The sequence below is a fragment of the Leptopilina boulardi genome, unplaced genomic scaffold (assembly GCF_019393585.1).
Source record: "Leptopilina boulardi isolate dan_hultmark-lab unplaced genomic scaffold, ZJU_Lbou_2.1 LbouV2_172, whole genome shotgun sequence".
Classification (NCBI taxonomy): Eukaryota; Metazoa; Arthropoda; class Insecta; order Hymenoptera; family Figitidae; genus Leptopilina; species Leptopilina boulardi.
Genome location: NW_026137721.1, coordinates 560,121 through 575,388, shown reverse-complemented (window position 1 = coordinate 575,388; position 15,268 = coordinate 560,121). Strand labels below are relative to the sequence as shown.

General features: G+C 25.1%; 1 protein-coding gene across 1 annotated transcript; it reads left to right on the top strand.

Moving 5' to 3' along the window:
- Positions 1-2,925: 2,925 nt before the first annotated feature.
- On the top strand, positions 2,926-5,827 carry LOC127277651 (hemolymph lipopolysaccharide-binding protein-like). The gene is made up of 2 exons (XM_051298951.1): positions 2,926-3,492; positions 5,114-5,827. The coding sequence occupies exons 1-2, from the start codon at positions 3,109-3,111 to the stop codon at positions 5,408-5,410; spliced, it is 681 nt and encodes a 226-aa protein (XP_051154908.1). The 5' UTR covers positions 2,926-3,108; the 3' UTR covers positions 5,411-5,827.
- The last annotated feature ends 9,441 nt before the right edge of the window (positions 5,828-15,268 follow it).

Sequence of the window (15,268 nt, the reverse complement as noted above, 5' to 3'; positions counted from 1 at the left end):
TAACTTAATTGTACATTTTGCATATTGCATTGCAAACTTAGATAACCTAAAATATTTTTCCGTTTCAAAAAATTGATATTTTAAAGAGGAGGGCAACTAAAAAATGGTTTTACATAAAAAAAAAATCTATTTTGATTAAAGATTCAGTACAATAACTATCAAATGTGTGCTCGCAAATAAAATTTTCAAAAAATTTTAACTCAAATGTTACAGATATTCGTCCATATATGAATCACAAAAAATCACTTTTTTTTCCTCCTCGCGATTATTATATTTGTAACAAAAATCCTATAATTTTAGTTTAAAAATGGAATAAACAAACATTTTTTAAAACGAAATATTACCTTTCGTAAATATTTTTTTTTTACATTTTTAATTGAAATGTTTAATGCATTTTTTTAAAATAGATTTATTTTTACAATTGTTTGGATATTGTTTTTTTTTTTTTAATGAATTTTTTTCATTGCTCGTTATTTTTTTTTGTATAATTTTTTATTAATAAAAATAACAATTCAATATTTAACGAGCGTAAAAGAAAAAAAAATTTATTCCAGAATATGAAAAAAAATATGTACGATTGTGCTCACGAGAGGTAGAAAGATTTATTCAGTTTTTTTTTAAATATATGTATATATATAGTATTTTTGTGAAGAGAATGAAAAATAAAAAGAGGACAATAATAATATCGTTCTTTCGATTACCATTTATATATTCCATTGAGATTTTAGACCCGCGCGCGCATATACCAAAATCAAAGAGGGCATAAATGTTTTGTATTTTTTTTTTAGATTTCTCTCTTTCTCCTCCAGAGATAATTTAATAAGGATAATGTAGTTTCTCTTTTGCAACTGATAGTAACACCTGAGCGTTTTTCGCTTTTCCACATTTTAATGACTTTTTTTTTTCTTTTTTTTGTGTGTTATACTTGTTTCCACGACAAAGTGAAACGCACAATTCCAATAAATTAATCAAAGGATCGAACAAACTTGAAATTTAATTATTTCAAGTCATTGAAATGTAAAATTTAAATTTACTCTCGTGACTTTGATTATATTTTTAATTATATAATATGAAAACCATATATATATATATATATATATATATATATATATATTTTGCAGAATAAATTATTTCATTAATTACAAAAATTAATTATTAATCACTGAAATATAAAAAAAACTGAAAGCAATATTATTAAAAAATAATTTGGTTATTTTTTTTGAAACACAATATTTTTTTAGATTTAATTTTTATAAAGAATATTTAAATATCAAAAAAGTAAATAATTTTGTTTTTAATTTCAAAATTAATTTGTCTCATAGTCTAATAATTGTTTATTTGTTTTAAAATAAAAAAAATTTATTTAGCACAAATTAAATTTTATTTAACGCACAATTTTTTTTTTTTAAATCAAATAAAATTTATTTTTATTTAAAATCAACAAATATTGATCTATAACAAAATAAAATTTATTTGGTCACATAAATATTATATAGACTCTAAGAAAAATATATCCTCTGGATTTAATTAAAAGAAAATTATAATTGAATATTAATTTAATTCGTTTATTATTTTGAATTATTGTAAATCTTCAATTATTAAATTTCTCAACTTAATTTAGGTTATATTTTTCATAAAAACCATTTTCATATTACTGTCATTAAAAAATGAAAATTTTATAATCCAAATGTATTTGAATATCATTGTTCCAGTAGATATAATTCATCTCGAAAGATTTTTAATAAAAGAAATGAAAAAAATTTCTTTCAATTGAAAGATTATTATCAGCTATTTTTTCATATTTTTCATAGTCAAGTTATTTTTACAAAGCAAAGTTTAATTGGACATGAAGTAAATATGTCACAGAGAGAGAGAGAGAGAGAAAAAGTGGAAAAAATAAAAGATAATAAAAAAGAAGCAATTGAAATAGTTTATGATTATTATTCGAATAATATGATTTCTTTTAAAAAAATAAGATATAAGAATTTAAAAAAATAAAATGAATGAAAATTAGAAAAGTAAGGAAATTGCATTATTTTTTATTTCAACATTTACATTCACATTTCTTGTCTATTTAAATATTACACAGTTTAAAAACTGACAATTTCATTCTCTTTATAAATGAAATGAAATTATATACATATATCGAAAAAAAATTATTCTATATCCATGATAAAATTTTAGCATTTTTAAAAAATTCCATTTTAATATAAAAAAAAATTTTAGTATTTATTTATTTATTATTTCTCTCCATGTACATCTCTTTGGATTTTTACATATTAATTGCCCTCTTAAAAAATTAAAATAGAATAGTAAAATAGTAGAATAATAAAATAATTAATACCGTTCTTAAGGCTAATTTAGAATTACAAAAAAAAAATTTTAGTATTTTATAATAATTTATGACAAATGAAAGTTATTTTTTTTTTTAAAGAGACTTTGAAATATGTTACAATTAATTTTGAAAATTAAAATTCCATTTTTATCGAAAAAAATTATTTTTTTACATGAAAATTACAAGAAATTTTTTTTATTTATTATTATTATATGAATTGTAGTTTATGCATAAATATAATAAAAAAATATTAAAAAAAAAAAAAACAAATGTAGTTACTGAAAATAAATATTTTTTTATTTTCTAGAATTCGATTTCCGTTTAAAATTTGTATAGATTTCATTTTAAATCGACTTTAATGGAATATAAATGATACTTTAAAAAAAAAAAAGTATTAAAAGATTTCTGCAATTCTTGAAAAATTTGAAATAGAGGAACACAGTGCGAGGAGGCCTTGAAATCCCATGTGGCTCGCATATTCATTTATTCTAAAAAAAAAAAAAAAAAAAACATGGCCTCTGACTCTTGAATTGTTCCCAAGGGTCGAATTCTCTGACTCGGTACCGATGAGAAACGGAAATCTATTCACTGCAAAAAAGCAGATGGTCCGTCAGTAATTCTCAGACTCTAACAAGGCGAGGATCTCATTTTTAAAATTTCTCTCAAAAATTTTCATATTTAATTTTTCACAAAAATTGAAAAAAAAAAAAAAAATTCTATATATCGGGAAAAAAATATTTACAAAAGTGAAGTAAAAAGGACGAAAAAAAAAAATGATTTTAAAATTTTTTCTTTGTATGATCATTGAAATTTGGATTGTAAATGGAAATACAACGGAATCAAGTCCAACAATTGCACCGACAATAAGTACAAAAAATGAAAGTTTTCACAGTACACCACGTGCAAATAATATGGATTCAATGAGACCGCCTTCTTTTTTCGATTTACAAAATATGCATACAACTATTGTTCATGGAATGCCCTGTGTTTGTAATCTTGGCTTTAGAAGCACAAGTTTGAGAGATGACTATCATTTAACTGAAGGTGTTGGAGCTCACAAACTTCATTCAAGAGCCGCCACCTGGAATGAAGCCAGGAAAACGTGCAACGACGAGGGTGGACATTTGGCTATTATCAATTCAAAAAGAGAAGCCGATGTGAGTAGCAAAAAAAAAAAAAAAAAAGAAATTAAGAATAATAATAAAAAAATTTTTTTCCTCTATGCAATTTATATTTTATCAAAACAATATTATGTAGTTAAATAAAAAAATACAATTTTTTGGGTAATTAAACAAAAAATAGAATAATGGTAAATAATAGATTCGCCTTATGTTGGCTTAATTCTCACAAAATTGAATTTCACAAAGTCGATTAACCATTTTATCAAATTTTTAAAAATTCAAAATTTTCAAAAAAATCGAATTATTAAAAGTTCAAATAACAAAAATAGATCAAATTTAAAAAAATTTTAAATTATTCAACATTGGAATTTTCAAAAGCTTGAATCTTTGAATTATAAAAAGATCGAATTTTTATTAGAGAAAAATTAATTAATTAATTCTTAATTATTTAAAAGTCGAATTTTAAAATAGTCGAATTATCAAAATATCAAATTACCAAATCGATTTTTTAAATGTTAGAAATAACAAAAAAAATTGAATTATAAAAATATAAAATTGTTAAAAATTTGAATAACCAAAAGATAAAAATTACCAAAAAATTGAATTTTTAAAATTTCGAATTATTAAGAGTTCGAAATTCAAAAAGATTAAAATTTCGAAATTCGAATTATTGAAAGTTCAAATAACCAATAGATTGAATTTTTAGAAATTCGAATTATTTAAAATTTGACTTTTAAAATATTCAAATTACCAAAAGATCGAATTTTTAAAAATTCAAATATAACAAAACATTGAATTATCAAAATATAAAATTGTTAAAAATTCTTTATAACCAAAAGATTAAATTTCCATAAGATCAAATTTTTAGAAATTCAAATTATTAATAGAGTTCGAATTACAAATAGATTAAAATTTAAAAATTCGATTTCTTAAATATTCAAAAAAACAATAAATCGAGTTTTTAGAAATTCGAAATTTTAAACTTCATTTTTTCGAATGTTCAAATTACCAAAATATCGAATTTCTAAAAGTTCGAATTATCAAAAAAAAATTGAATTTTGAAATGGATCTTTTTGTAATTCGAACTTCTTTTCTTAATAGTTCCATGAAATGGTTATTCAATCTTTTGAGATTTAGGCCAAAAAATAAGGCGACTTAGATAATTTTATTGTTTAATTTTTTTAAAACCGAGTTTTCAATCTATTTAACGTCGGTAAAGTAGATACAGGCGTCGCCACTCAATATTACACGTGAAATTTGTAAATATTTCCCCACTCAAATATTTCAATTGCAAATGCATATATTATTTTAATTTAATACGTAGAGTCAAAGAAAAGATTTCTTTAATTTAAAGAAAATTTATTTGTTTTAAAGAAATATTTTTTCAATTTTTGAACAAAGTTTTATTTAGAATAAAACAATTTTCTTTAAATTAAAGAAAATATTTCTTTGACCCTATATCAAAGAAACATTTTTCTGATTGTGAATTTCTAATTTATGTGTCGTCGGTAATGTAGAAATATAAATAATGTGGCGCGCCACTGAACTTTTATATTAATAAAAAAATTTGAAAAATTGAATTGCAGAGGAAATTGATCGATCATCTATATATATAAAAAAAAAGAAAAAAAAATGAATTTTATTTACATTGTGATAGGTATTGATGGACTTATTCAACAAATCTGAACCAATAAAGAATGCATCTTACGACAATGTGGCTTTCTTGGGAATTCACGATTTATATAAGGAGGGAGAGTGGGTGAATGTTCTTGGGGATTCTCTTTCAAAGTCCGGCTACACTCGCTGGAGCAATGAATGGGGTGGACAGCCTGACAATGGTGGGGGAAAACAAAATTGTGGTGTCTTTATGAAAGATGGAACTCTCGACGATGTCTCTTGTGATGTACCTTTTGCCTTTTTTTGTGAAATTCCACGATTACAATTTTTACATTGAATTATAAATCACAAACATCATTAAAAAACGCATAGCAATTTACATTTTTTGTTGCCAATATTAATTTTAATGATAATTATAATTTTTATCATTATAATTATTTATAATTTTATAATTACAAGTATTATAAATAATTATTATAAATATTATAAATTATTATTAAAAAAAAAAAATAAAAATATTATATAAATAATTATAATAACAATTTTTATAATTTTCTCACCAGTGAAGTATAGAAGAACAGAGCTACCAAAGTTACATACATGTACGTCGGGTTGCATGCCCAGTGGCATTATATTTTCATTTTTTATTATTAACTTTTCTTTTAAATTAAAAAATTTTTTTTGCACTGTATAAAAAGTGAATAAAATAAAAAAAAAATTGTATAAAAAATTTTAATAAAGTTTTATATTTTTACCTTAATATTTTATTCATTCCTTTTTTTTTTAAATATAATATTTCTAAATATTTAATTAGAAACTAGGTAAAGAACTAATTTTCATTTTTTTAATATCCACCAACAATTGAAAAAAATATACTTTTTTTTATAATATGTAAAAATAAATTAACAATGTAAAATGGTTTCGAAAGATCGTTGTATATGCGTTTTTAAAATATTAAAAAATTAAAAAAAAAAAAAAAAAAGAAATCAACAAATTTTTGTCAAAAAATAAAACTTCAATTAACATGATGTTTTCGTCTCTGGTCTATATGGTAAAAACAGGTATATGGGTTTCACATATTAATCGATGTAAAACAAATTTTCCAATATTGGCTTTTTTTCGAAGCTAAGCTTTAAATACGGATACACATTCATGTTGTTGTTTGTTCTTTTTTTTTAAATGCATGCATCGAAAAAATTGTCATTTTAATGAAGACGAAACGTGTATTTTAACAAGAGGTCTAAAAAAAAGTGACGTCGTTATAAATTTTAGACATTATTTTTAAAAATATTGTTTAAAAGAAAATTTTTACAAAACTTATTTACACTTCTTTAAAAAAAACAAATTTACTATAAACTAAATTTAAAAAAAAATAACTTAAAAAAACATGTTTTTAATTAATAATCACGATTTTTGTTTAGTTTTAAAATATATTTTTTTAATATCTTATTCTATGAAAATACTTCTATAAATATTGGAAAATATGATGTTGACAATTTTGTTTTTTGCAAAAGACTCAAATTTAGGTTCTGATCTCGGCTAAGTACCTGCAATCGGTAACTACTCGGCTATTAATATAGATTTTTACCTTATCAATAGTGTGCTAAGTAGGAATCTGTCAATAAGATAGGAAACTGTTTTACCGATCGCATCCTATCTTATCTACTGTCGATAAGGTAGATATCCGCATTGCCGACCGAGCAATCATCGGTTGTAGATAGTTTATCCATATCGCATCCTATCTTATCTACTGTCGATAAAGTAGAAATCCGCATTGCCGACCGAGCAATCATCGGCTGTAGATAGTTTTATCCATATCGCATCCTATCTTATCTACTGTCGATAAAGTTGAAATCCGCATTACCGACCGAGCAATTATTATCGACTGTAGGTACTTTAACTACTTCAGTTGTTTCGAAAACCACCAATTAATAACTGTCATGTAAATAATCTGTAATTTTTTGCTTCTTAAGTCCAAATAGGGTTTAATTACTAGATTCAAAGGTGAAAACTAGTTATAGGATTTCACTAGCTTATAGATTTTTGGACAACACACGAAATTCTAGAAAATAAAGTCAGAACTTTCGAAAATAAAATTATACAATCTAGATGAAATTACATGTAATATTATCTTGATTTCAAAAATTTTGAGGAAATCTCTGTATAATCAGAGTGTAAGTTGGAGTATGTATAATTTAAAATGTAAATGTGACTTAGGGGACCAAAGGAGTGAGGGGGAGGGGTTGGAAATCGTAGTATGTTGCTAATGCAGGGTTGGATAGGTAGAGTGAGAGAGAAGGGGGGGGGGGTATATGGCAAAGGGGTGGATTACTACAGTTGGCCCTTGGGACAAGTCGTTCCAACAGCTTTTCAGTACCTACACGCATTTACGTGTGTAAACTTGTGCGAGGGTGATGCGACAGAACTGGCGACACGACTAGAATAATTTTATCCTTTCCCAGGTATCTCGATTACCAACTATATCTATCTCTGTCTATCTCTGTGTCCAGTAAACGATTACAGTGCGCAAAACGCCCTTCGATTAGCTATATATATATATATATATATTCTACTTTTCAAAATCTGTCACAAACAAAATTCATTTTGTATTTTAATACATAGGGACAAAAAGTTTAAAAATTAACTATATCAAGTTCATATTGAGATACAATTATTACGTATTTACTTATACTAATTACTGAATAAAATAATTATATTTTTCATAAATATTATTAATTTGAAAAAATAAATTTTACATTTCGAAGTGTATTTACAAGTTTCAAAATTAAATATAGGTAATAGAATTTTTAGGTTAGGAATCTTATTAATTGATAAGTAGAAGCGGTTCGTTTCCATTTTCCCCACTCGACATTTGTCATAATTCTCTTCAACTACCGCACCCTGCTTTAGTAAAAATTTAGTAACTTTATAGCAACTTCTAATTTTAACAATATAAATTCACTAAATTTTCACTAGAGCAGGGTGCGGTAGTTGACGAGAATTATGACAAATGGCGAGTGGGGACAATGGAAACTAACCAAGCGTGCCAACCGTCATAACAGAAAACTATAGATAATGGCGCGAAGTTCAAAAATATAATGAATTAAGTGTCTAATACAATGTCATACAGTGAACCAATAATAATAATTTCTGTATTTGTTACAAAAACCATTTAATTGACTCAAATAATAATTATTTGATCAATTTTTTTTTCACTGTAGAATTTTTAGGTTAGAAAGCTTATGAATTAACAATGACAGATGTGCCAACCATCATAATAGAAAATAATGGCGCGAAATTTAAAAATATATTGAAATAAAGTGACTGTAGTCACTTTATGTAGTAACTGTAGTAGTCCTACAGTGCTACCAATATAAGAATATTATAATCGAAAATATAACTAGATTTCCTCTATACAAATTGAAATAACGTCAGAATAATTTTGAACAATGTGAAGTTTACTATTAATTCTATATCCAACATTGTACTCATAATATACTACTAAACAAAAATGAATCCATTTTTTTTATCAATATAAAATAAATGATTTTTAAAATAATATTTTAATTCTATATATTGAGATTTTGAATAGAAGCCAAAATAAAATTACCATTTTGGAAAATTCAACATTGATCTTTGACCTGCAAGCGTATGCGTATATAATATATATATATATATGCAATTATAATGTTGTTAGCAAAAGCAAATTTAACTATGAGAAAAGTTTACGAGTGAAGAGGATTTCTCTCCATTCGCTTTTAACCACTGCATCATTGCTGAATTTGCTTTACATATTGGTCGATGCTTTAAGCAAATATTACACATGGTATTGGCAGAAGTTACCGCAGCAAACATACAATAAATGAATACTGGCCCATTTAAGTTCCTTTGATGTGTACACCATGGACTTAATATAATAGTTTTCATTTTAAAACCTATTCAAACGTTATATAAAAACGTATATAATAAGATTATTTAACATTTGTCAAATATTCTAATCTTAATTTATGATATTTTCAAACTTTATATTTAAAACCCCAAAGGTTCATAATTTCTCAAATGTAATTAAAAGAAATTTCTGAAATTAGGAGAGAAAAAAAAAATATTTTGTTAAAGTTATTAATAATTAAAATTTTTAGCTGTATTAAATAAAATCAATTTTTTCTCGAGATTATTAATTATTATTATAAAACTTTTTATTAACTTATTATGTCAGTGAAGTTTGCAAAAAGTTTATAATCAACGATTTAAGGGCAGGGAGAACTGAAATTTTAACCTACATTTTAAAAGAAGAAAAATTTTAAAAGAATTACCAGTGAAAATTTAATCAAAATTTACATTATGTAGAAAAAGGGACCACTTTATTTTCATTCATATAAGATCCATATTCGCATTAATGTTCAAGCAAATATAATCCTTATTGCGTAATCGACATAGATGTGATAATAATAATCGACATTTTCATGTGGACGTCCACATATTATATAATTTTAAATTAAGGAGGTTCTCCTGCTCCAGTGGTGCTCAGTTCTTTGCGAGTAGTTTATACTAATCAACAGCTCACTTCACTTTCGTGCTTTCTCTCTCATTCTTAAGCGAGTAATATACTTGACTCTCTTGAAAAATTTATAAATAACCTAACTTTTCTATTTTAAAACGTTGTAATTCAAAAATTAGCATGGATACCCCAACTAAATTTTTTTTTATATTATTCTATTAATTTCATTCTACAATATACTAGTTTTTAAAAAAAATTTATAGAAAACTTTTTAAGAAATTAAGTTAAATGTATTACTAATTCTATATGTTAATTGTTCCAACTTTGAACCCGAATATCTCAGTTTCTGCCATGAATAGAGGTACTGAGTTTTTTACCACTTATAAAGTACGCACAAAAAGGAATATTTTTGCAAATTTTAAGAAAAATTCATGGAAAATTGATTAGCCGGAGAACCACCTTAATTTACCTCTTTTTAGTATTTTATAAAGTTTTTAATTTAAATAATATTATTTTATTTTTAAAAATTTTCTTTTTCCTTTTGAAATTTTAAAGCAGCGCACCAATCATCGCTTACGCACCCCTTCCACACGAGTCTCCGGCACCAGTGCAACTTAGTGGCAAATAAACAGTTGCCAATGACTGTATCTAAATGCAACTGCGCATGTGCCACAATAACTCGCTCATTGGCAGAAAAAAGCGCGCTTATATAAAATTCTTTATTAATAAAAAAATATTAAGAAAGCAATATAAATAATTTTCACTATGGAATTTATTGGTTTTTTAGTTAATTATACTTCTATCTTATCAATACTAATTTTTTTAACCGACTTAAGTTTACTAATTATTGTTTTTATGAATGTAATAATGATAATAAAAATAAATATAATAATATAAGTTAAATATACAATATCGACGCCTCCCGTCCATATAATAGTAACTCAAATGTCAGAACTATATAATCGTAACTCGGAGCTCAATTCAATATGAACGTAGTTAATTTTCAGAAGAATAAAATCGTATCTCAACGATCAATTCTATATAATCGTATCTCAAAACTCAACGTAATTATTATAATTATTATTTAAGCTTTCGTAAAATAAAAATAAATTAATAATCTTATCTTCTAATAAATCTGTAAAAAAGATATTAAAATTAAAAGTTAATTTTTATTTAAAGTACACAAAATTTTTTAAAATAATTATTCTTGTTTATAACTAAATATACTGGTGAAAATCGATGTTTCAGAATCCATTTGAAAAGATAATTTTTTTAATAAAATTAGTGCATTGCAGAATTCTTTCGAACAAAATTAATTTGTGTAGAAAAAGCATTAAATTTAAATAATTATTTTATTTTATATCTTTTATAAACAAAAAATCATTTTTATAATGATAATGATAAAAAGATTTCATTGAAAAGAGTATAATAATAATAATAATTATTATTATTATAATATAATATAATAATTATAATAATTACGTTGAGTTTTGAGATACGATTATATAGAATTGATCATTGAGATACGATTTTATTATTCCACAAGGTTCACATCATCATTACGAAATATTATATTTAATTCGAACTAAAACATTATTACTAAAGTGGCAACCTAGATTTAGTCAAATATAGTATTGTAATTTTTAGATATTTAGGAGTTCTTTTGTACAAAAGGGCATGTCCCGTTATGTTTTTAAATAAATAGATAAATAATATTATTAATAATGTATTAACACAAGTATTATTATAAACTTAAGTACGTTAAAAAAATTAATATTGATATAAGATCCAAATAAATTTTTTTTTCAGTGTAGTTGTGTTTGATACGGTCATTGGAAACTCTGCGCGCGCATCCCCTCCGCTTCATTGGTCAACCAATCAAACTTCACTGAACCCAAGTATAAAATCCTTCGTCACGCTTTAGTAACCACATTTCATATTTGTCCTCAGTCATGGAACGTACGATCCTCACTCTAAATTATTATAACTACTGGCTCGTTTACACAATCCTCGTTATTTCTCCAGCATAATTATGCGCTCTTCATGAATTCTATTTACAAACTCTGGAAATATATATACATAGATATACTTTTACATCTATATGAATATATATATATATATATATTTATATATATGATATAACGAGTTAAACCTATATTAGTCCTTAGTGAACATACATGTACACATATCTGGCAAACGATTAATTAGACAGTTTGCTATGGACGGATACGTCGCTTAATTTGAATGGCATGTGAATTAGGTATGCGAAACGTATATCGGAGCAACTCGCTGTGCATCAGTATTCACATAAAGTGCAAATGTATATATATATATATATATATATATGTTATGTCTATGTGTACACAGAGTAGAAGCGCATCATGACCTGGACCAAGTTTCTACACAGAATTGCGGATTCTGATCTCCACGTGAAACGCATGGCTTGTCATAATCCTAGCTTTTCAGGGAATATAATCCTTGTCCTGTGTATGTCCTTTGACTCGCTATGTATCAAATGAAAATTCTCTCCATTCAAAACTGTGGCTTTTTTTCTCCATGTACATACAAATATATATATATATTTGCACAGTACAAATTCTAAATTGGTTTTTATTATTTTCCCCCGCGGACACTCTATATATATATATATATATATACACATTTCATCGTGTTTCAGAATTTACATTCATCGTTGTAACATAAAGAAGATAATACTTTTGGATTTACAAAGCTTATATAAATTTAATTGATAATTAGAATTCTTTTATATAGTTATATACAAATTTTTGTTTGCGTAATAATTCTGCTATATTGGAAGAAAATTTATTTTGATCAAATAAAAAGTATTTCATCTAAATAAATAAATATTTATTAGCCTTAAGTATTTTATTTTATCATATCAAATAAACATAGTAATTTGTACAAATTACTCAGCCAGAGAAGATATCAATCTTTGAAACAAAAAAATCGTCTTTTTAAAAATCACTTTTTTAAACAAAAATGAAATTTGTTTGAATTAAAAAAAGTATTCTTTGCTTTTATGAAAAATTTTTTTTTTTTATTTTTTCTTTGAATCTCAAGAAATATTTCTTTCAAACTTAATTACGTAAAGTTGTCATACACAGAGAAAAGATTTATTTGATTTAAAGAAAATTTCTTTGATTCAAAAAAACATTTCTTTGAATAAAAGAATTTTGTGTATTAAATCAAAGAAATTCTAATATTGATATAGACTCAAAGAAACATTTATTTGAACTAAATAAAAAATTTCTTTGAAATAATGATAATTTTTTTTTGAATCAAAGATAATTTGTTTGGAACAAATTGATTTTTTTGAATCAAAAAAATCTTTTTTTCTTTTGTATGAAGGACTGTGAGTTTGCGCAGACTACGTAAATAATTAGTAAACAGTTGTACCTTCATTGTAAAAATCTGTATTAAATTAATTAAATGATTTTGAAATATATTTCAAAATATTTCAAATGGGACTTTTCACGTCAACCGGCCCAGAGCTCCATCCAAAATTCTAATCAACGAAAATCAACTTATTACGGCTCAAAATAATCGTCAGCTCATACTGCTTCGAATAAAAAGTGTTGAATTAAAAAATTCAAAATGGCGTCCTTACTGTACCATGTTTTGCAAATTTTTTTACTAACTCAGCAAACAAATGTATTAATTACCTTGAGAAAATAATTGCAACTTGTTGGATAATGGGTCACTTTTATGTTTTTGGGGTCGCTGATTACGAATCTGAAGTCAGATTTTAAAAATTTTCAAAATTCAAGATGGCGGATCCAATATGGCGGACATTTTTATTAAAATTTGATCAGATTCGCTTGAAACTTGCTACTCGGGGGTTTTTGGGGTCGCTGATTACGAATATAAAGTCAGATTTTAAAAATTCAAAATGGCGGATCCAATATGGCGACCAAATTTTTTTAAAAATTATCAGATTTGCTTGAAACTTGTTACTCGGGGGTTTTTGGGGTCGTTGATTACGAATCTAAAGTCAAATTTTAAAATTTTTCAAAATTCAAAATGGCGGATCCAATATATCATTTAAGGGATCTTAAATATCAGAAAAGTAATTTTTCAAAAAACTACCCTTAATCCACAAAACTACCCCTTAATATAAAAATTAATATTTTCTACAAATTTACTCTACCGAAATGTTTTATAATTTTAGTTAATTTGAGGTTTTTAAATAACCCTAAATTAAATTTTCAAAAGCCACCCTTAACTTTATAAACCACCCCTTTCACATTATTCAATTAGTTGTTTTAAATTTTTCTTCCATACAAATTTAGGCTTCATTTAAAGGATCTTAAATATCATAATAGTAATTTTTCAAAATACTACCCTTAATCCCCAAAACTACCCCTTAATATAGAAATTTAATATTTTTTAAAATTTACTCTACATAAATCTTTTATAATTTTAGCTAATTTGAGGCTTTTAAATAGCCTTAAATTAAATTTTGAAAAATTTTCCCTTAACTCCACAACTGAAACTTTCAAATATTCTCAAATTGAATTTCAAAAACTGTCCTTAACTCTAAAAACCTTAACCTCAAAAATCAGCCTCATTACATTTAAGTTTATAAATGAAAACAAATTTTACAATTTCATCCGCCATATTGGCTCCACCATTTTGAATTTTTAACAACTTTTACATCAGAATCGTGATCTGTGACCTGATTTTTAAAAGTTGACGTAAGATTCGTGATCATCGACCCCAAAAATCCCCGAGTAATAAGTTTCAAGCAAATCTGATAATTTTTAAACAAATTTGGTCGCCATATTGGATCCACCATTTTGAATTTTGGACATTTTTAAAATATGACTTTAGATTCGTAATCAGCGACCCCAAAAACCCCCGAGTAACAAGTTTCAAGCAAATCTGATAATTTTTAAAAAATTTTGGTCGCCATATTGGATCCGCTATTTTGAATTTTTAAAATCTGACTTTATATTCGTAATCAGCGACCCCAAAAACCCCCGAGTAGCAAGTTTCAAGCGAATCTGATCAAATTTTAATAAAAATGTCCGCCATATTGGATCCGCCATCTTGAATTTTGAAAATTTTTAAAATCTGACTTCAGATTCGTAATCAGCGACCCCAAAAACATAAGAGTGACCCATTATCCAACAAGTTGCAATTATTTTCTCAAGGTAATTAATACATTTGTTTGCTGAGTTAGTAAAAAAATTTGCAAAACATGGTACAGTAAGGACGCCATTTTGAATTTTTTAATTCGCCACTTTTTATTCGAAGCAGTATGAGCTGACGATTATTTTGAGCCGTAATAAGTTGATTTTCGTTGATTAGAATTTTGGATGGAGCTCTGGGCCGGTTGACGTGAAACGTCCCATATATACAATCTCAAAATGAAATAATTATATTTTCCATTTAAAGAAATTTGAGCATTAAAATAAAAATTTATTTCTTTGATTCAAATAAAAAATTTCGTAAAATCAAAGAAATTTTACTTTTAACTATAACTATGCACAATTTTCTTTGAAACAAAGAATCTTTTTTCTGGGTATACCAAACAACTTTTTAATTATTATTTTATACAAAAATATATAATATAATATAAAAATATATAATATAATTAAGAAAAAATAAATAACGTAATGGAATAATTGTTTAAGGAAGTTCTCTCCCTCCAACGTCAGTCAAATCAATGCCCAT